General features: G+C 37.4%; 2 protein-coding genes, 1 long non-coding RNA gene and 1 pseudogene across 5 annotated transcripts; 2 read left to right on the plus strand and 2 right to left on the minus strand.

The window, feature by feature from the left end:
• Nucleotides 1–225: 225 nt before the first annotated feature.
• On the minus strand, nucleotides 226–3,812 carry LOC108484740 (putative RNA methyltransferase At5g10620). 2 transcript variants are annotated; one of them, XR_001871296.2, is made up of 8 exons: nucleotides 2,774–3,812; nucleotides 2,666–2,697; nucleotides 2,418–2,560; nucleotides 2,271–2,337; nucleotides 2,078–2,155; nucleotides 1,659–1,800; nucleotides 1,032–1,101; nucleotides 226–634 (listed from the first exon to the last, which is right to left on the minus strand). XR_001871296.2 is itself a non-coding variant. In XM_017788641.2 (8 exons), exons 1-7 carry the CDS (start codon nucleotides 2,850–2,852, stop codon nucleotides 1,062–1,064), a joined length of 585 nt encoding a protein of 194 aa, XP_017644130.1. In that variant the 5' UTR covers nucleotides 2,853–3,509; the 3' UTR covers nucleotides 226–634; nucleotides 1,032–1,061. The 2 variants fall into 2 exon arrangements, 1 of the variants encoding a protein (XP_017644130.1); XM_017788641.2 differs by having other exon boundaries at nucleotides 1,659–1,804; nucleotides 2,774–3,509.
• Nucleotides 3,304–4,598, plus strand: LOC108484154 (uncharacterized; annotated as a pseudogene).
• On the minus strand, nucleotides 4,322–5,684 carry LOC108484152 (probable plastid-lipid-associated protein 8, chloroplastic). Of its 2 annotated transcripts, none has more exons than XM_017787839.2 (4): nucleotides 5,431–5,684; nucleotides 5,226–5,349; nucleotides 4,962–5,141; nucleotides 4,322–4,719 (listed from the first exon to the last, which is right to left on the minus strand). In XM_017787839.2, the coding sequence occupies exons 1-4, from the start codon at nucleotides 5,623–5,625 to the stop codon at nucleotides 4,511–4,513; spliced, it is 708 nt and encodes a 235-aa protein (XP_017643328.1). In that variant the 5' UTR covers nucleotides 5,626–5,684; the 3' UTR covers nucleotides 4,322–4,510. The 2 variants fall into 2 exon arrangements, with proteins under 2 accessions (XP_017643328.1, XP_017643327.1); XM_017787838.2 differs by having other exon boundaries at nucleotides 4,962–5,153.
• A 2,236-nt stretch (nucleotides 5,685–7,920) lies between these two features.
• On the plus strand, nucleotides 7,921–10,267 carry LOC128293719 (uncharacterized). The gene is made up of 2 exons (XR_008283898.1): nucleotides 7,921–8,185; nucleotides 10,023–10,267. It is a non-coding gene; the product is annotated as an uncharacterized LOC128293719 (long non-coding RNA).
• Nucleotides 10,268–21,974: the final 11,707 nt, after the last annotated feature.

The following is a 21,974-nucleotide window of genomic DNA, read 5'->3' on the forward strand; positions in this document are numbered from 1 at the left end:
TGTATCAATTTCACATATTATCTTTTAAGATAATTTTTATTAAAAAATTACATTTTTCATTTGATTTGATTCGATTCAGTCAAACGCTCACATTTTTTTTGGCTTACTTTGGGGATAAAACCCTCCTATCTCATGTCCATGTATATATGACCATTGCCCATAGGGCACAATGAACAAATCTCATTCCAGCATAATATAATATATATATCAGTTGGAAAATTCTGCTTTTTGGACATTCCAAAACAAATAGCTTTCATTTCTTCCATTTTTTACTCCAAAAGCTAATTTGCATCTCCATCTTCCCTAAATGCTAAAACAATAATATGCTTCAATGTCAAATACATTTTAACCTTCTTTCTTTTTTTATCTGGTACACAGATTACTGGTTTGGGATTGCCTTGAATGTTAAATCCTTTTACAACTACAACCGTGAGTTTCTTAGTTGTAGCTAGATGATACAATAAAAACAATGCATAAACTTAATTTACCGAGTTCAACAACTCCCAAACTTTGTCTATGCCTCTTCAAAATTGTTATGTCAGTCTGCAGCATACTTGACACCTTTCCATCTAGTTCATTTGCTATTGGTGTCAAGTGCAAGACTACGAATGTAGGTTCTCACAAAAATTTCAATCTGCACATGTAGAAGCAAAATGATAGGAAAGGGAAGTGGCATATCAAAATTGGAGATGCAAGTAGGTAAATAAAACACATGCAGCGGTATCCTACGTATGCTAAGCTGGTGTAAAAGAAGACCGTCCTATTAAGCAGTCTAAACTCATTTCCTTTGATAAATGGAGTTGAAGGCCTGCATGATAATTAATTATAAACCTTAATATAAGATTTCAATTCTTGACAACAACACAAAGCGTAGACAAGAAAAGGCCGGGAGGAGGGAGGGCATGAAATATGTATCATGCATTCCCAGTGGGATGTTTTGTTCCATATCCGACTAATGCAACCATAAATCGTATCCATAGCATAAGCATATAGAATGAATAGTAAGCAGCAGATTCAGATTTCAGTATTACCTGTGCAGCATGCTTGGCCGGAAATGAAGGCTAATGATGGTACTTTTGTCCTTTCAAAATAGTCCATGATCTGAAATAAAATGATACATCACCTCCCGTAGGGTAAAGTGCAGAGATTTTTAAAACACAAGTTGCTGGTAAGCACCATGCAAAATGCAGAGAACGGGCAAGTTTTTCTTTCTTCTTCGATTACCAGTGTCATATGCAATCACAAAAAATAAATAAAAAAGTAAAAGGCAAGAGAGGACAAGGTGAAGGAAAGAAACAAAAAGGGAAGATATACTTAACTATTCAATTAGTTTATCCGTTTTGACTAGACATTATAACCATCCACCATAAAAACTGTTAACAGAAAGAAACTAACAACTTCAAACAATCCAAGTAGGTTTTAACTCATTTATTATCTCCAATAATTTCCACCATTGATTGACCCAGACCCAAAACCTAACCTAAAGCTGAAAGCAGCCAGTGAACAAACATGACCAAATAAGTCACCTTATTGTCAAAGAAGCATTTTTTCTGTTATAAGTATCAATATGATTTCGTAATGAATGTTTTTCAACATTTCACAAGATTGGATGCATAAGATATTACTGAAGATAGAACTGTAAGTGACATTTTTCTAACCTATAAATTTGTTCCATGAGCACAACAAGTGCAATTTGATGATTCAATACCATCGACGACAACTTGATCGACACATTTGCACGTTTTCGCACTCGTTGTCCATGACCATATGGTCCACCAATGCAAAATGATAATCTTGAAGCTGCCTTAAACATGACAAATTGCAAAAAAAAAAAAAAGTGTTACGCACGAGTCAGTCTCTTAAGTATCAAAATCAACCAATATGGAGTTAAAAGTATTCATCAGCATGTCTCCCATATCATCAAATTGCAAACAAAAAGTGAAATTGTTGCGCCTACTAAGATATTTGTAGCTACAAGCATCTAATACAGAAAAGTGCTAGGCTGATAGTGGTGACAAATATCTATCTTAACCTCAAATAAATCCCAATAATCATTTCAATGGTTAGTATTCCACACCGTATTCCCAGCATCCCCTAACAATTCAGCCAAGTGCTCAGAGCTAAGATCTAGTCCACGCTCGTCCAAAATCACCACCTACAAGTAAAATAGTTTCAAATCAAGGGTGATTTATTGTGTCTAAAAAAGAAGTGAATGGACAAATATACGAACAATACAAGGAAGTTAAGCTGAATTGTTTTAGAGAACACACCCAATCATTAGACGTGATAAGGTTGATGACAGCTATGTCTTCATCATCAACCTGAGCCATCGCATTGCTACAAGAAGGAATTCAACCCGTGAAATTGCAGTTCTAAGACCACTAATTACATCAACGGATAAAAAGGAAAGGAAGTACCGCGCATTTTTAGGATTGGAGCGAATTTGAACATCATCAACATGACAATAACTTTTGAGCTTTGCAATATATTCATCCACCAGCAATTGTACACCAGGGAGCCTCTTTTTCCCTACCGTTAGGATTCGAATAGGTAACGCTCTCTGCCCAGCCCCGCCAATGAATTGAGACCCTCATAGTTATTATATTAATTAATTTACTATTGATAAACGGCATCCTAACTTGACTACAAAGGGGGAAAATTTTACCACGGATTGACCAGCATATTTGCATCCTTTACCTGAAAACAGTTTTGATTTGAAATAGTGATTAATAGAGAAGTGAAGAGAGAATATTAGTAGTTTGATTCTGCTAACCTGACGAATAAGAGTTGGGATTCGTCCACTGAAGACTAACCCCACACGCTGAGATACCCACTGCCGTTGCCATTGTCATCACCAACTTAATAATTCTACAGTTGGAAATGGCGTCAAGACCGTAACTTGTCTTCTTTTTGGAATTGACGAATAAGAAACTGTTGATTTCATTTATCGCGGCAAGCAGTGGGGTGGGAAGTGTAAAAAAGGGTGGAAACGACAGCGTTTCTAAATACCAAGTTCTCTTTTATTTAATTAATTAATATACGAGAATTAAATGAGATTTGTTCGGGGTTCTGGAAGCGTCCTTTTGCCTCTAGAACCTGCAGGAGGAGAGAAAGAAAAGACATCAATCATCACACCTTTGGGATCTGATGTGAGGCGAAGCTTGTTCTTAACATATATACAGGCAGTTCATCCTTATTTCTTGGCATTCTCATTTCTCTTTTAAGTTTTTTTATTTATTTAATTGGTATAATTTTGTTTATAGATGGAACATTTGCATTTGCATTTGTGTTGTATATCTACAGATGTCGTCCTACCAGAACGTTGTCGGGGGAGACTGAGGCTGAAAGGGAAACCCCTCCACGTTTTTAAAGCTAAAGTCGAAGCAGCAGATCCCATTTCCAAAAAGAAAAGGAAGAAGCACAAGCACCGTTATGCCCCACACTCCCAGGGTTGGTTCCACTTGCCCTTTGCTTCAACTTTTAACTCTTTTAAGACTTCGGATATTAGTTGTGGGTTGGTGTTAAAATTCTATGATATGATTAAACTGAATGTTCCATGTAGACTCAACCAAGTGTAGTAGGCCCGAAGCTTTTCTATACTAATAATGTGTAGTTGATTTTGAGCTTTTGTTCTGTTTTGCCTTCCAAGTTAGCCTCTAAATCAATGCAAACTAGGTATCTTGGTCTTTGTTTAATCATGCGTTTCTGATTTATTAAGTGCATTTGCCCTTCAATTTTGCTAATCTGAGGTGTTCAGTCTTGGCTCACGAAATTATTGTGTTCATCATATTGGAGGTTGACAGGTGAAAACACAAGGCTGTCAACAGATACGACCGACGACAAACATGAGGCTGAAAAAGATGGCGACGAAGCTACTGCTTTTGAGTATCATCTTACTCCGGCTGAAAGAAAATTCCTAGAGCAGACACGCCAACTTGAGCTCCAAAGACTGGCAAAGATGGCCCCCAAATCACACCATGATCGCATTCAGGAATTTAACCAATATTTGGCTAATCTAACTGAGCATTATGACATCCCTAAAGTTGGCCCTGGTTAATTTGTCTGGATTTCAGAGTTCTAAAGGCATTACTATTGTTTGCACCAAAGTCTGCCCAAGTTATTTTGGGCAATCAATTGTCTGAAACTTAGTATTTTAAAACTTTTCCAGTTTCAATGAACCTTTGCTGTGTTTGTGACGAGCTCTCTCAGCACCATAAAAAAATTTCGTGGTTTCATCCCTATTTAGGGTGTTTTCATATGGAGTAATGATGCTCTCTTAGCACCATAGAAAATTTTTATGGTTTCATCCCTATTTAGGGTGTTTTCATATGGAGTAATGACAGTTGTATATTTGATCCATCACATCTATGTTCTTACATACCCAAAGCATGTCCATACATACAAATTCTGCATTTGACTCAACAACTCAGATTGCATGGTTCTCTCCATTTAATTAACGTTTCACCTCAGTTTCATAACATTGCCAATTATTGGCATAGGATAGGGGGTCTCAAACGTTGGTTGAGCCTCCGTGCCGCCTTTGAAATACAAATAAAGAACCTCTAGAGCCCTTTCCTAATCTGATCTTCTCGTCAATATACGTGATCTGTAGCTTGACCTCACTCTCGCCACCATACCGGAAGTCCATTGCTCCTACCCTCAGTTCAGGTGGCTCAAAAATGACTTGAATCCATTGATGATCCAAGACCTTCAGCTTTCCTGCACAATGCGTGAAGGAACACGTATCAGTGGAGATGACATCCACAATTAATTGAGTTTCACGGAAAAGATGAATAAATGGGATTCTAGGTGCTTATGCATGAACCAACCCATAAGTCAATTTTGGTTATTAGTCATAAAATTACAATGTGGCAACATGGTAATGCCAGTTAAAGATAAACACGCCGACATTAAATCAAGTGATGACTAGTGAGGTTAACATAGGGTGGGAGTGGCCTTACCTTTCAAGGAGACCTCTCCATTAAGAAACCCAAAAACAGAGAAGGAGACTTTGTTTCGTACGGAGTCAGGAGCTTCAACAGCCTGAACCATGTCCTTGGTCTTGAAGAAAAGGCGCCCCAATGCACTTCTGTAGCCGCCTCCTGGTGACGTGGGATTCGAGCAGTAAACCACATCCCAATCTGGAAAAACCACTAGACCAACATTGAACCACTTTTCACTTGACAGTAATTTGTGTTTGAATTTGGGTTTGGTCTGTTTATTACCTCCGAAGATTAAAGGGCATTTGACTGGTTCATCAACGCAATATTTGTTCAACTCATTAGCCACTTGAGCTACCTCTTGGTGCTGTTTTGTGGTGAGTGAAACTCCACCATCCGTTTGTATCACCTAATTCTCACTTGGTGTTCAGTTGCATTAAAAAAAAAAAACCAAGTTGATGGAACTAAATGGAGGTGAAAGAAAGAAGACCTTGGAGAGAAGAGATGCAACTAGATCATCGACGGGGCGACTGGAGATGGAAACGGAACTTGAGGAAACCCTGAAACACTGGGATTTGAGCGCAAACGAAGTGCTGTGTAGGGATAGATGAGAGGGTTTCGATCCAAAAAATGAGGGTTTAGGTTGAGGCAAGGAGGACGATAGAGTGAGGGAACAAGCTGCCATGGCCGCCGGATATCCCAAATGACTCTGAGCAGAAGAGCTGTGGCTGGCTTAAACCAATAATCGAGGGAAAGGAGAATGAGAAATCCAAATGGGACCCACTGCCCCGGTTAAGAACTGGATTACATGCTGCCACGTAAGCAGAAATTTGAGTTCGGCATTATCCATCATTATCCCTTCCTTAAACAAACTACTTTCTGTCTAAGCACTGCCCCAATGGATCTGCACAGATTTTTATTTTGAAGATGAATAAGCCCAATGGGTCTTTCTATTCTCTTAGTCTATACATACATATATATATATTGTAGCACATTGCCATACCTCATTTTTAATAGGTTACGTATCCATAAGTATCTTATTGATTTGGTGGTACGTATAAATTTAATTATGAAATTACTAACTTAACTTTTCATATACAAATTAAATTATATTTTTATAAGAATATTTTTATATTTTTATATAATAAATCTATAAAATTTTGATCATAATCAAATTTAAACTTAAAACATCATACATGATAAATAATTAATTTCTTCATTCTAATAAAAGCATCAAATTTTATATATCATATCGATGTAGTCATAATTCTTTTAAAAATAACCTTTAAAATTTACAAATTATCTTAATTTAATTTTAAAAATTACGTTCTTCCACTTTGCCCATCGTCACTACCATTGTTGCCCTCACTTTTACCTCCTCCACCTTTCTTAAAAAAAAAAATACATCCCAAGTCCAAGCCACAAAGAAAGAAAAAAGAAAACAATTTTTTTTCTTTCATTACCATTAAACTAATTTGAATTGGTAATAGTTGGACCTACTTGAAGTGCTCATAACCATAAATTATTTGGGAATTTTTAATTTCTTGTAATGCTATAGTTATATAAACTTTTAAAATTTTCTCCATATCTATAAAAAATAGAATGTTGATAATGGCAAGAAAAGATACAAAAATAGAACATACAAATTTTACGTAAAAATCCTTTCGAGAAAAAAACCACCTGCAGAGGAGAAGAAAATTTACTATGTCAAATTCGAATGATTACAAGGAGTATAGGTTGTGTCTATTAATAGGTTTAGAAAACATTATTCTAATCAACATCTAATAAAAATAATGCAGTAATGTTGAAACACCGTATTCAAATCAATATTAAACAAAGGAAGTAAACTTCTATACAAACAAAATGATACCTAACATCAATGTGTTTTGTTCTCTCATGAAACATTTGATCTTTCGTAAGGAAGATGGCACTTTGGCTATCACAAAATACTGTACTGATTTGAAGGTCTTCATTGAGTTCACTAAATAACCCTTAAACCAAATAGCTTCTTTACAAGCCTCGTAATCGCCATGTACTCAACTTTAGCGGTAGACAAAGCGACAGTAGTTTGCAAGGTGGCTTTCCAACTGATTGTACAATCAGCATCAAGTACCCAATGACTCCATCTCTATTTCTTCCAAACTGTAAGCAAACACCAGTAGTGCCTTGCAAGTATCTCAAAATCCACTGAACTATTTTCCAATGTTCTTTACCAGGATTCGCCATGTATCTACTAATTTCACTGACTGCATATGATAAATCTGGACGTGAACAAACCATAGCATACCTAAGAGATCCCGTTGCACTAGAATATAGAACATTTGACATGTAGTCAATCTCATCATCTAGTTGTGGAGACAAAGCTAATGAAAGTTTGAAATGGGCCGCTAAAGGAGTATTAATAGGCTTAGCACTCTACATATTGAACTTGCAAAGAACTTTCTCAATGTACCCTTTCTAACTTAGATACAATTTACTTGCTTTTCTATCTTTAAGAATCTCCATACCAATTATCTTCTTTGCTGCTCTCAAATCCTTTATCTCAAATTGTTCACTAAGTTGGGCTTTGACCTTTCTTATCTCTCATTTATCTTTCGATGCTATCAACATGTCATCAACATAGATGAGTAGATACACAAAAGAACCATTGTAACGCCCTAATTTTCGGGAATTCTGTGAATGTTGGCATAGGTTTAATTATGTTAGTGGGCCTCTAGAAGGCCCAAGCCTAAGATAGAACCCGGTAATTTTAGTTAATTTTTGTTCCATAAGAAAAAGGGAGTGAAATTATGAAATAGGACCTATGTGAAAATGTTTGAAAATGCTATAGGCTAAATTGAAGTGGCCAAATAAATAGGAGTGTAAAATAGGAGGTTTTGCATGACAAACCTCCCATTTTACATGAAGTGGCTAGCCATCATGTTGTTGTAGACAAAATGTGCACTTGATATCCATAATTTATGGTACAAATTGATACAAATTGATAATAGGTTAGGTAAATGTTCCATGATAATGGGTTAGGTAAATGGTTCATGATAATGGGTTAGGTAAATGTTTCATGATAAGAATTTCATGTCTTTTGTATTAAAGAATTAAATGGATGAAATATGAAGTTTTATTAAAAGAAAAAGGGGTGAAAAGAACAAAGTTTTGTCCATCTTTGTTCATCATAGCCTAAAGTTAGAGAAGAGAAAGGAGAGGAGAAAGCTCTTGAATGTTCGGTCACTTGGGGAAGAAAATTGAAGGTAAGTTCATGGTAGTTTGCTTCTATCTTGATGTTCATGAGTTCTTCTTGATTCTATCTTAACTCTTGAAGCATATTTTGGTTTTTGGTTGTATTGTGAGCATTTGGTCATGAATTAAAATGAAGGAAATGGTTGTTGTTTCATGTTCTTTTGATGAAAAATGGAAGATAGGTGAAGTTGAGCCAAACAAATGAACATGCATGTGCCTTAGATGTTAAAGGGAAAAATCAGCTATCATGTTGTACTTTAAAATGATGAAATGGAGATTATACTTAAGTAAAATCATAGATATGTGATGATTGATTGGTGATATACATGTTTAAATAACAAGCATGCAAGTTAGGTGTGAAAGAGTGATTTGGCAATAAATCTGCTTGGGACAGCAGCAGTAACGTGACTTTGGAAAATCACCATAAATTGTGGGAGATGAGTTAGAAGCTGCATAAGTTATGTAATTAAAGCTTAATGAGTCTAGTTTAAATGGTATAAACTAGAACATATTTTGAATTCTGTAGAATGAGAAATTTGATTTGTAATGAAGAGTGGTCAGATTAGTCAAACAATGAAACATGGGAAACTTTGAGAAAAATCTGGTATTGATTGGCTAAACCAAAAATTCTGAAAATTTTATGGATAGAAGATATATGAGTCTATTTTGAGGGAAAATTAACGGAACTTGATTTGGAGTTTCTTAGCTCCAGTTATAAATAATTTAGTAACTGTTGCTCAGGAAGATAGCTTGCAGTGAAATTATGATTATGTGGTAAACATTGACAAAAATTTGTTAATAAGTTGCTTATTGACTTCTTATAAGCTTACTATGATCTGTAGGTGTGGTTGGCCGAATATTGTAAGGGGTTAATCGTAGTTTGTATTTGAATAGTTAGATTAACGTGTTAGTAATCCAATTGTAGGTGGTTCGTGTGTGGATCTCGTCAGCATATTGTCCCAAACAGGTGTGTAACTAACACCCTCTTTCTTAGTCTAGATCGACAAAAGTCGAAAAGCCGAAATGCCGAAAACCGGTATTTTGTAGATTTTCGAGTGTGGGAATGCTCGTGAGGTAAATCTATTAATGTTTTTGGTAAGCTGTAATGTTTGGACCGCAAAGTGCATGATTTACGTGTCCTCGATATTTTTGGGCTTAATGGGCCAAAATTGGAATGATGGGCCAATCTGCCCAATTCGTAAGAACCCTCGGTATGTGATTCTCATTAGTACGTGAAAAGTTGGAATATGATTGAAAAACCCTAAAATAGATAAATTATTGAAATACCTTTAAAAGTGGAAAATTTACGCTTTACCCCTAAGAGATAAATTACCAAATACCCCTAGGTTAAATTGACCTAAATGCATGTTTGATCGTTGTTATTTATCGCATGCCATGTTGTTATTATCTCGATGCATGGACCGGGATATTGACGGAGGAAGTATCTGAAAGTGGCTTGTCCACGTCTTGGAGGCTTTGCCTCAATTTATCGTTAATCGAGTAGCAAGGTCAAGAATCGTGGAGTGTTAATGGGTGGGTTGAGCTATTCCCACATGGAGTGTATGGTGGTACGGGTGGAGTGTAGTGGTTGGTGGGTTGAGTAGTCTCCCAAATGGGCTTGCATATGTTATTGATGTTGCATGTATTTTGAAATGGGCCTATGGTCCATATCATTATCTGAATAAGGGCTAAGGCCCGCTTATTGTAATCTGAAAGGGCTCGCCCAAGACCATCTTTATTACTGAATGGGCTTAGGCCCAATAGGCTTGAGCTGACTTGGGCTTTGAATGGGTTTTCCTTACACACTGAGTTTCCCCAAACTCACCCCTTTTATTTTCATCCACGCAGGAAATCCCCAACCATAGTGGGCTTGGAGCTGTGAGGGAATTCAGAGTGGCCACCCGTTCTGAAAGTTTGATTTTCTTCTGGTGAACTGGACATCCTTTTATTTACGTTTGAAGTTTTTGGGCTTTTAAATGTAATAAGGCCGCTTAATTATTTTTGATGGTTTTAATATGTATTACTAAGATAGGTAATACTTATTTTAACTGTTGAAATTGGATAGCTTTAGGGCGCGTTTTCAAAAACAACAAGTGATTTCAAAATAACACGACAACAAGCAAAGCTTCCGCAATGAAAGTATTTTCCAAAATTAATCACTTTTCCTAAAAATGACTTAATCAAATCGGTTTCCTAGAAATATCTATGACGTTAAGGTGTGGCAATGGCGGTATGCATGTCTAGGATTGGATCCAAAGGGAGCTTGGTACTTAAGCAGTCCGATGGACTCACCACCTCTTTTCCGATTTCCTACCTGGTGCACAGCTTCCATTCACTTTAACGTTTAATGAGTTAATCTTTTGAACATCAAGTACGATTTTCTGGACTTAGAATGGAAATTTTTTTTTTTACGTTTTTGATGTGGCATGCCGGATCCGGCCATAACTTCTGGGCCGGGTTTGGGGTGTTACATTTAGTGGTATCGAGCCTAGGTTGCAACAACTCTACTGTGGAATGGGTTTACAAAACAAAGATTTTCAAAATGAAAATTTTATAAAGAATGCGAAAACTCAATTTTCAAAATTTAGATCTTTAGAATGTGGCATTCAAATCTCCTACCAAGTCTGTAAGTATTACTCGAACTTTTCGAATATTTTCCTGAATTATCTGCATCTTTCAAACCCTATTAGGATACTCTAGATAGGATGATATGAAACCATAGGAAAATCGATAAGAGATCAAATCGTAGCTAGACTTCGATTCGCAAAAACAAACTCGAACTCATCATTCGATTCATAAAACATCTGTAATAAATACTGGAATATTAATTGATGCATAAAAATTCGTAATCAAGATAATACGATATGAGTACAAGAGGCCGTGGACAAAGCCGAGGAAGTGCTCGAGCGAGATCTTCATCTTCGAGACATATGCCGGCGGTGGATGCACCGGTACCACCGACAACAGAGGTAGAGTCTCATGATCGCGGTGTCGGGGATGATGCCCTATCACAGGCAATGCTTCGTGTTCTGGAAAGGGTTGCCGGAACAAGTTTGGGCAACGGAATTTGAGGATTGATTTCTGAACGACTCCGGGCCAACGGAGCGGAGATCTTTAGAGGCGTGTCTAGTATAGCCCTGAATGTGGCAGAATATTGGTTGGAGGCCACAGAACGGATTATGGATAACTTGGACTGCTCTAAGGAGATTGTGAGTGGGGTATCTGTACTAAGTCCTTTGGGTCACTCGGTTAGGGTAGACAAACTGTATAGGGATGTACCCTTAGAAACTCAAGGTAGGATTTTCCCTGGAGATCTGATGGAGTTATCGTTAGGAGAGTTTGATCTCATTTTAGGAATGGACTGGCTTGTTAAGCATAAGACGACCCTGGATTGTGCTGCTAAACGAATGATGTTAAGGACCACAAAGGATGAGGAGGTTATAGTGATAGGTGACCGAAGGGATTATTTGTCCAATGTGGTGTCGGCTTTAAGAGCCGAAAAGTGGATTCGAAAAGGTTGTAAGGCCTATTTGGCATTTGTAAGTCAGTCAGAAGAGGAGGGACTGACAGTGGATAAGGTTAGGACCGTAAAGGAGTTCCAAGATATTTTTCCGGAGGAGCTTCCAAGATTACCTCCGAACCGAGAAGTTGAGTTTAGAAAAGATTTGTTGCTTGGAACGGCGCCCGTGTCCATCGCACCGTATAGGATGGCATCGAAGGAGTTAGTGGAATTAAAGACTCAAATTCAAGATTTGTTGGACAGGGGCTTCATTAGGCCAAGCGTGTCTCCATGGGGAGCACCGGTGCTATTCATGAAAAAGAAGGACGGTACGATGCGGATGTGCATTGATTATCGCCAGTTGAACAAACTGACGATTAAGAATAAGTATCCACTGCCAAGGATTGACGATCTGTTTGACCAACTTAGAGGAGCTTTTGTATTTTCCAAGATCGACCTTCGATCTGGATATCATCAGTTAAGGGTCAATGAGGCAGATATCCATAAGACAGCATTTAGGATTCGGTATGGTCATTACGAGTTTCTAGTTATGCCATTTGGACTGACGAACGCTCCTATAGCGTTTATGGATCTGATGAATCGTGTGTTCCAACCATGTTTGGATCAGTTCGTAGTCATCTTTATTGACGATATCCTGGTATATTCTGAAACTGAAACGAAACATGATGAGCATCTCCGTATAGTGTTTGTAAGTATTAAGGAGAAGGAACTCTTTGCGAAGTTCAAGAAGTGTGAATTTTGGTTGAGGAAGGTAACCTTTTAGGACATGTGGTCTCTGCTGAGGGATTAAGGTGGACCCTCGAAAAATTGAAGCGATTTTGGAGTGGAAGCCGCCTAGGTCAATGTCGAAATACGGAGTTTTCTAGACCGGCAGGATACTACTGAAGGTTTGTGGAAGGTTTTTTTCGTGATGGCAAGACCTCGACAAAACACATAAGGAAGGGAGTACCGCTTGTATGGACTAAGAAACAGCAGGAAGCTTTTGAGAAGTTGAAGAAAGTTCTGATCAAGCACTTATGTTAATTCAAATGAGTCAGGAAGGATTTTATCAGTATGCGAGGACGCATTACACATGATTTTGGGTGCGTGTTAATGCAAGAGGGTAAGGTGGTTGCATATGCATCACGATAGCTTAAGCCTCATGAGGGGAACTATCCGACTCATGATTTGGAGTTGGCAGCAGTGATATTTGCACTTAAGATTTAGAGACATTACTTGTACGGAGAAAGGTGTATTATATACACTGACCATAAGAGTCTTAAGTATTTGTTAACTCAGAAGGAGCTGAACCTTAGGCAAAGGAGATAGATTGAGTTGCTTAAGGATTATGACTGTTCGATCGAGTATCACCCAAGAAAGGCTAATGTGGTAGCCGATGCTCTAAGTCGTAGAGTCAGATTCGATCCGAGAGCAATGTTTGCTCGTCTGAGTCAGATGATGATGGAAGTTTGTTGGTGAGTTGCAAGTGAGGCCAACCTGAGTGGATCAGATTAAGGAAAAACAGTTGAACGATGAGTCTTTGGTCGCTCGTTTTCAACAAGTTAAGGAAGGGGAAACTTCTGAGTTTGGGAGCCAGAAGAGATGATGCAACAGCAATACCCTCATCTGTTTGGATTAGGTAAATTTTGAGGACGAAATTTCTTTAAGGAGGGTAGAGTTGTAACGGCCTAATTTTCGGGAATTCTGTGAATATTGGCATAGGTTTAATTATGTTAGTGGGCCTCTAGAAGGCCCAAGCCTAAGATAGAACCCGTAATTTTAGTTAATTTTTGTTCCATAAGAAAAGGAGTGAAATTATGAAATAGGACCTATGTGAAAATGTTTGAAAATGCTATAGGCTAAATTGAAGTGGCCAAATAAATAGGAGTGCAAAATAGGAGGTTTTGCATGACAAACTTTCCATTTTACATGAAGTGGCCAGCCATCATGTTGTTGTAGACAAAATGTGCACTTGATATCCATAATTTATGGTACAAATTGATACAAATTGATAATAGGTTAGGTAAATGTTCCATGATAATGGGTTAGGTAAATGTTTCATGATAAGAATTTCATGTCTTTTGTATTAAAGAATTAAATGGATGAAATATGAAGTTTTATTAAAAGAAAAAGGGGTGAAAAGAACAAAGTTTTGTCCATCTTTGTTCATCATAGCCTAAAGTTAGAGAAGAGAAAGGAGAGGAGAAAGCTCTTAAATGTTCGGTCACTTGGGGAAGAAAATTGAAGGTAAGTTCATGGTAGTTTGCTTCTATCTTGATGTTCATGAGTTCTTCTTGATTCTATCTTAACTCTTGAAGCATATTTTGGTTTTTGGTTGTATTGTGAGCATTTGGTCATGAATTAAAATGAAGGAAATGGTTGTTGTTTCATGTTCTTTTGATGAAAAATGGAAGATAGGTGAAGTTGAGCCAAACAAATGAACATGCATGTGCCTTAGATGTTAAAGGGAAAAATCAGCTATCATGTTGTGCTTTAAAATGATGAAATGGAGATTATACTTAAGTAAAATCATAGATATGTGATGATTGATTGGTGATATACATGTTTAAATAACAAGCATGCAAGTTAGGTGTGAAAGAGTGATTTGGTAATAAATCTGCTTGGGACAGCAGCAGTAACGTGACTTTGGAAAATCACCATAAATTGTGGGAGATGAGTTAGAAGCTGCATAAGTTATATAATTAAAGCTTAATGAGTCTAGTTTCAAATGGAATAAACTAGAACATATTTTGAATTCTGTAGAATGAGAAATTTGATTTGAAATGAAGAGTGGTCAGATTAGTCAAACAATGAAACATGGGAAATTTTGAGAAAAATCTGGTATTGATTGGCTAAACCAAAAATTCTGAAAATTTTATGGATAGAAGATATATGAGTCTATTTTCAGGGAAAATTAACGGAACTTGATTTGGAGTTTCTTAGCTCCAGTTATAAATAATTTAGTAACTGTTGCTCAAGAAGACAGCTTGCAGTGAAATTATGATTATGTGGTAAACATTGACAAAAATTTGTTAATAAGTTGCTTATTGATTTCTTATAAGCTTACTATGATCTGTAGGTGTGGTTGGCCGAATATTGTAAGGGGTTAATCGTAGTTTGTATTTGAATAGTTAGATTAACGTGTTAGTAATCCAATTGTAGGTGGTTCGTGTGTGGATCTCGTCAGCATATTGTCCCAAACAGGTGTGTAACTAACACCCTCTTTCTTAGTCTAGATCGGCAAAAGTCGAAAAGCCAAAATGCTGAAAACCGGTATTTTGTAGATTTTCGAGTGTACGAATGCTCGTGAGGTAAATCTATTAATGTTTTTGGTAAGCTGTAATGTTTGGACCGCAAAGTGCATGATTTCGTGTCTCGATATTTTTGGGCTTAATGGGCCAAAATTGAATGATGGGCCAATCTGCCCAATTCGTAAGAACCCTCGGTATGTGATTCGTTAGTACGTGAAAAGTTGGAATATGATTGAAAAACCCTAAAATAGATAAATTACTGAAATACCTTTAAAAGTGGAAAATTTACGCTTTACCCCTAAGAGATAAATTACCAAATACCCCTAGGTTAAATTGACCTAAATGCATGTTTGATCGTTGTTATTTATCGCATGCCATGTTGTTATTATCGATGCATGGACCGGATATTGACGGAGGAAGTACTGAAAGTGGCTTGTCCACGATCGGAGGCTTTGCCTCAATTTATCGTTAACGAGCAGCAAGGCAGCAAATGTAGAGTGTTAATGGGTGGGTTGAGCTATTCCCACATGGAGTGTATGGTCGGTACGGTGGAGTGTAGTGGTTGGTGGGTTGAGTAGTCTCCCAAATGGGCTTGCATATGTTATTAATGTTGCATGTATTTTGAAATGGGCCTATGGTGTAACACCCGAACCCGAGACCGCTGCGGTGTCGGACACGAGGTGAACAAGCCAAAACCACTTATGGCACCGACCAATTTGACATTCCTGCATGCTGAAAACTGCATCGCTGTCGCCTTAAAAGCATATCTCGAGTTTCACAACTCAGAAACTGATTCCGTAAATTTTCCCTGAATTTAGACTCATATATCCATCCATGGATTTATTTCTAGAATTTTTGGTCAGGCCAATTGGTACAGTTTATTAGTTAAAGTCACCCATGTTACAGGGGTCGACTACACTGACCTTCGCGTGTTACAACTTGAATATCTCTCTGTACAGGGTTTCAATACTGATTCCATTTGTTTCTAATGAAACTAGACTCAAAAAGGAATCTGCACATATAAGGCATGACTTCTAATTCATTCTGGATAATTTATGGTAAATTTTCAAAGTTGCGACAGGGGACCCAGAAACCGTTCTGGCCCTGTCTCACGAGAACTTTAATATCTCTCGGTATACTGTTCATATGATCATTTCGTTACTTTCATATGAAAATAGACTCGTCAAGGTTCGATTGTATAATTTATTCACTATTTAACACCATTCCTAAAAATTTTGGTGATTTTTCACATCCACATCACTGTAGCTGGTAGCATCTGTTTTAAGGTAGGCTTTACCTAATTTGTAGTCTCCATGGGCCAACTATAGTCTTGCCATACATGGGTCCACATATGATCATATTTAGCCATTCCAATGGCTGATCATGTGACCAACACTCCCATTCCAATCCATAATCACATCATGAAACCATATATAATTACAAACCACAAATGGTCTAATTCCATACTCCACTATTACGAACCATTTTCGCATGGCCGTACACATATACATCACAAGTACTTAAAAACAACCGAGGGTAGTTCTATACGTGCCATATCCAAAGTTCAACCAAAAGAGTACCAAAAGGGGGTTTGATAGTGTGGATGACTTCACTTCAATGATCCCGAATCCGATCGTTAACGAGCAAAATCTAAAACAGAGAAACAAAGGAACGGAGTAAGCAATTTATGCTTAGTAAGTTTCGAGCCATAATTTACACACAACCAAAGCATAACATTCAAGTAGCTAAACAATAATTCATATGCACAATTTCTCAAAGACATGCTTACTTCACAATCCCAACTCTTATATTCATACACAAATATCGGCCTAGTTAATGCCGATAGCTCATTTATCATTAGAGCGAATATTCATACGCACTTACTCATAGTGTGCAAAGCACACACAAAACATACCTTGTTGTTGGGAATTTCACAAGTGCATTAACTGAAAATTTTCCAGCAGCTTATAAATTTCAAATCACATACCTTCGAGTTTATCCGGATATAGCTACTGCTCAAAACACCTTCGGACATAGCCCGTTATGGTAACCCTTTAAATGCCTTCGGACTTAACCGGATATCACAACTCGCACAATTGCCTTGGCTTAGCCCGATATCATAGCTCGCGACATTGCCTTCGGCTTAGCCCGGATATCACAATTGTACAATTGCCTTCGGCTTAGCCCGATATCATAGCTCGCACAATTGCCTTCTGCTTAGCCCGATATCACAATCGCACAATTGCCTTCTGCTTAGCCCGATATCACAATTGTACATTCATTCACATCTTTGTTTCAATTTCATAACAAACTTTTATGCACATTTTACTTAATCAAAATATCATTTCGGCTCAATGGCCATATACAAGGGCACAATTTCGATTGCTTATTACTTCATTCAATCGAATCAAAATCTAAGTTTCGATACTCAAAACTTACCTCGGATGTTGTCGAACGATTCCGATGGCTATTCGACTACTTTTTCCTTCCCTTTATCGGATTTGGTCCCCCTTTGCTCTTGAGCTTAATTTAACAAATAATTTGATTCAATCATTTGAGTATCGAAAAGAAGAACTCAAGGCACTTAGCCCACATATATTCACTAGACATTAAAGTCACATAAGTACGGAATTCATGAATCGACTTAACACACAAAGCCTTCAACATGCTTACTCACGGTCGAACAACACAACCTCTTAGGCACTCATTCATGGCCGATTATGCATGTTGATGTTGAGGCCAATTACATGTTTAACACCACACATGAATGGCACACATTTTACTAGCTAATGCTTTACATATTGTAGCTCAATACTTATAATATAGCATCAAGCACTCATATGGCCGATTATACTTAGTCATACTTGCACCAATCAACAATAAATTCCAAGATTTTCACATCATATGAGTACTAGGCCGAATGTACTTGCAATTTCACAACCATTCTTCAACATTTTCTTCTTTAAACAAACAGATTTATCACTTACTTCATAACCAAAACATCATGTGCAAACATATACACACATGTAGGTGCAAGGCCGAATTCTCAAGGTGTTCACAACCATCCAAAACACAATTTTTTAACTATCATGCAAGAAGCATAAACCATGCTCATGAGTATACCATGGCCGAATACCTCACACCATGCTCCTTTTAATTTTGTTTTTTTGGTCATGGTTAAACAAAGAATTCAATGTCCTACTCAAGAATACTAAAAAGAAATTTCAAGAGTAGTCAATCCTTCATTACATGCAACATCAACAAGCTTCACATTTAGCATGCAATGGCTTTAACACAATATCAACCTTGGCCAAACACCATTTTCATGGCATAACAAGGATTTGAACCATGGCTAACATGCACATCAAGTTAGCAACCAAAACAAGCATGAATCTCATGACACAACCTCAAACATACCTTAATCTTGATGCAAGTATGACCAAATCTCCTTCTAGTTCTCTTCCAAACCAAGCATGAAGCAAAACTCCTATCTTCTCCTTAGTATTTTCGGCCAAGAAGGAAAGAACAAGGATGAACAATTTTTTTTTCTTGTTTTTCTTTCACATACACGGCAATGGGGGGAAATGCCACACTCACACACATTTTTTTTTCTCTTCTCTTCCCACAACTTAATTATTAAATCATTTCCCTCATCATCCATTAACAAAACATGTTTCAACATGTTTTCTTTGCCCATAACCCTTGTCATGGCCGGCCACTAAGCTTCCTTTTGGGGAAATTTGACATGCAAATCCCTTATTTTTGCATGCATGATTAACTAGTCATCACACATTTCCCCATCACACTTTCAAAGTTTACTACTAGGTCCTTTCTAGTGAAATTCACCTTTATAACACTAAATCGAATCATCAAAAATGCCACACACAAATTAACACATATCATAGGCATCAAAATAAATTTTAAATTATTTTTATGCCTCGATTTTATGGTCCCGAAACCACATCCCGACTAGGGTCAATTTTGGGCTGTCACATATGGTCCATACTGTTATCTGAATAAGGGGCTAAGGCCCAGTTTATTGTAATCTGAAAAGGGCTCGCCCAATACCACTCATTACTGAATGGGCTTAGCCCAATAGGCTTGAGCCGACTTGGGCTTTGAATGGGTTTTCCTTACACACCGAGTTTCCCAAACTCACCCCTTTTATTTTCATCCACGCAGAAATCCCCAACCATAGTGGGCTTGGAGTCGTGAGGGAATTCTGAGTGGCCACCCGCTCAAAGTTTGATTTTCTTCCGTGAACTGGACATCCTTTTATTTACGTTTGAAGTTTTTGGGCTTTTAAATGTAATAAGGCCGCTTAATTATTTTTGATGGTTTTAATATGTATTACTAAGATAGGTAATACTTATTTTAACTGTTGAAATTGGATAGCTTTAGGCTGCTTTTCAAAAAAACAATTGATTTCAAAATAACACGACAACAAGCAAAGCTTCCGCAATGAAAGTATTTTCCAAAATTAATCACTTTTCCTAAAAATGACTTAATCAAATCGGTTTCCTAGAAATATCCATGACGTTAAGGTGTGGCAATGGCGGTATGCATGTCTAGGATTGGATCCAAAGGGAGCTTGGTACTTAAGCAGTCCGATGGACTCACCACCTCTTTTCTGATTTCCTACCTGGTGCACAGCTTCCATTCACTTTAACCTTTAATGAATTAATCTTTTGAACATCATGTACGATTTTCTGGACTTAGAATGGAATTTTTTTTTTTTACGTTTTTGATGTGACATGCCGGATCCGGCCATAACTTCTGGGCCGGGTTTGGGGTGTTACAACCATCACTATTCTTCTTAAAATAAACACAACTGTCAAAGCTACTTCTTTTATCATAAGAAGTCATAAAAGAATCAAACCTCTTGTATCACTGCCTTAGTGAGTGATTCAAGCCATAAAGGGACTTTTTCAACAAGTAAACATAGTCCTCTTTTTTCGAGACTATAAAGCCATCTGGTTGTTGCATGTAAATGTCCTCCTCAAGTTCTCCATGCAAGAACATTATTTTTATATCTAACTATTCGAGCTCCAAATCATACATGGCCACAATACCAAGTAAGGCTCGAATCAAATTGTGCTTCACAACTTGAGAAAACACATCTATGAAGTTCATGTCGCGTGTGAAATGATATGCGATTTATGAAAGTATACACATAGAATCAAGTAATAAAGTGTGAGTGAGTATCGTTTCCACGAGGATCAGATTAAGGCACAAAATTGGTCAATTATTATAATAAAATGCGACTAATGCTATGGTAAAGCTATGGCAAGTATGCAAGGACAATTAAAAGAATAATGATGTGTGCAATATGTAGAATTAGTGAATACTTGGAAATGCTATGACAAAATGAGAGTAGAAATGTAATGGCAAATATGAGAATTACTATGGGAATTTTATGTAAACGATCAAGTAAATAACTAAGAATGAGAAGGTAAATATACAATGGCAAAGAATAAAAGATATATGATGTTGATTTTGATTTTGAAGGTCGGGATTACTAAGAATCTACCCTTACTATCAATAATGCCTTAGTAAAATCATACTGAGTTTATTCCTTAGAAGAGTTTTAAAATGGTTTACTTCTTTTTAGAACAAAAACCTTAAGTTACCTTACCCATGTCTATAGGCCTTAATACGATACCTTATATTGTTTTCCTTCTGTATGACCATTGCTCTATGTCTAAGGTCTACTGCAAGTATCGGTCGAGTACTTGCTCATATCATTATCGATCCAACTAATCGAACCTCTTCAGAATTAAATTAGTTTATGGGCATGTTGCATAGTCGTCTATGTCTAGGGATTGCATACATAAAATTTAGAAATAAAACAATTGAATGAAACAGTAAATTAATTCAAATCTATGCTTCAACCATTAAAGAAAATAAATGTTTCATTAAGTAATCCCAACCCAATGAGATTTAGCTCATGGGTTGGCAAATAAAATTGAAAACCAAAATATCATTCAACATTATTTTTATCATTCAATTCACGAAAGAACAAAGTAAGAAATACGAAAGACTTTGGGAAGACAACTTTCGCGTGTCCAGTTCAGACTCTAGTAGCATAATGTCCTATGGTGGCTAAGAGGGACTGTAACACCCCTAACCCGTATCCATCGCCGGAATAGAGTTTCGAAGCATTACGGAATAACCATTACCTAAATCATTCATTTTAAAACATTTCAGTAATCATAACATAATCCATTATTAAACATGCATATCATCCCTTATTCAAGCCTTTGAGGCCTTAGAATCACTTTAGAAATGATTCAGGACTAAATTGAAAACATTTGAAAATTTTAGGAAAAAGTTAGAAAAATTTCAACTGCAGAGGTCACACGGCTGTGTGACTCACACTGTTAAGACAAACGGTCATGTCTCAGGCCATGTAACTTTTGAAATATGGATACATGACCATATCCTAGCCCGTGTAACTCTCTAACTTGGGTCACACTGTCAAGTCACACGCCTATGTGCCAGGCCATATAACTCTCGAAATGGCCTCACGCCCGTGTGCTAGGGCGTGTACTAGCTGTGTAACACTCCTTACCCGTACTTAAGATCGGGACAAAGTACGAGGCATTACCGAAAGCATACTTGGACATTTTGGAAAGACGAGTTATAAAATTTCATTTCCAAATTCAAACCAATTGAACAAAATCATATTCTCCTTATTATGGGCCTATGAGGCCTAAACCATGCATTATTAGCAGTCAGGGACTAAACCGAAACTATAAAAAATTTTAGTAAAATGCCTAGAGTTATGCCTCACACGCCTATGAGGAGGCAAAGCACACACCCGTGTGCTTGGGGACACGCCCGTGCCCCCCACTCGTGTTGAATTATTTGATTTATTTTCCATTTCGAACCTACAGGGGTTTTCCGACGGCCAAACACACGCCCGTGTCCCTCACACGGCCTAGACACGCCCGTGTCATCGTCCATGTCTAAAAACCAGGAACATTCTGTTTATGATGTCATCACTCATTTGGGGGCACACGCCCATGTGCTAGGCTGTGTCCTCCACAC

The sequence above is a fragment of the Gossypium arboreum genome, chromosome 6 (genome assembly GCF_025698485.1).
Source record: "Gossypium arboreum isolate Shixiya-1 chromosome 6, ASM2569848v2, whole genome shotgun sequence".
Lineage (NCBI taxonomy): Eukaryota > Viridiplantae > Streptophyta > Magnoliopsida > Malvales > Malvaceae > Gossypium > Gossypium arboreum.

Excerpts from the sequence above, each read along its gene's own strand:
- LOC108484152 (XM_017787838.2), bottom strand. The coding sequence starts at position 5,625 with ATGGCAGCTTGTTCCCTCACTCTATCGTCCTCCTTGCCTCAACCTAAA. Across the intron at positions 5,154-5,225 it reads ATGCCCTTTAATCTTCGGAG|TGGTTTTTCCAGATTGGGAT; the intron begins GTAATAAACAGA and ends ATGTTGGTCTAG. Across the intron at positions 4,720-4,961 it reads TGGAGAGGTCTCCTTGAAAG|GAAAGCTGAAGGTCTTGGAT; the intron begins GTAAGGCCACTC and ends CGCATTGTGCAG.
- LOC108484740 (XM_017788641.2), bottom strand. The coding sequence starts at position 2,852 with ATGACAATGGCAACGGCAGTGGGTATCTCAGCGTGTGGGGTTAGTCTT. Across the intron at positions 2,698-2,773 it reads TCCCAACTCTTATTCGTCAG|GTAAAGGATGCAAATATGCT; the intron begins GTTAGCAGAATC and ends AACTGTTTTCAG. Across the intron at positions 2,561-2,665 it reads AATATGCTGGTCAATCCGTG|AGAGCGTTACCTATTCGAAT; the intron begins GTAAAATTTTCC and ends GGGGCTGGGCAG.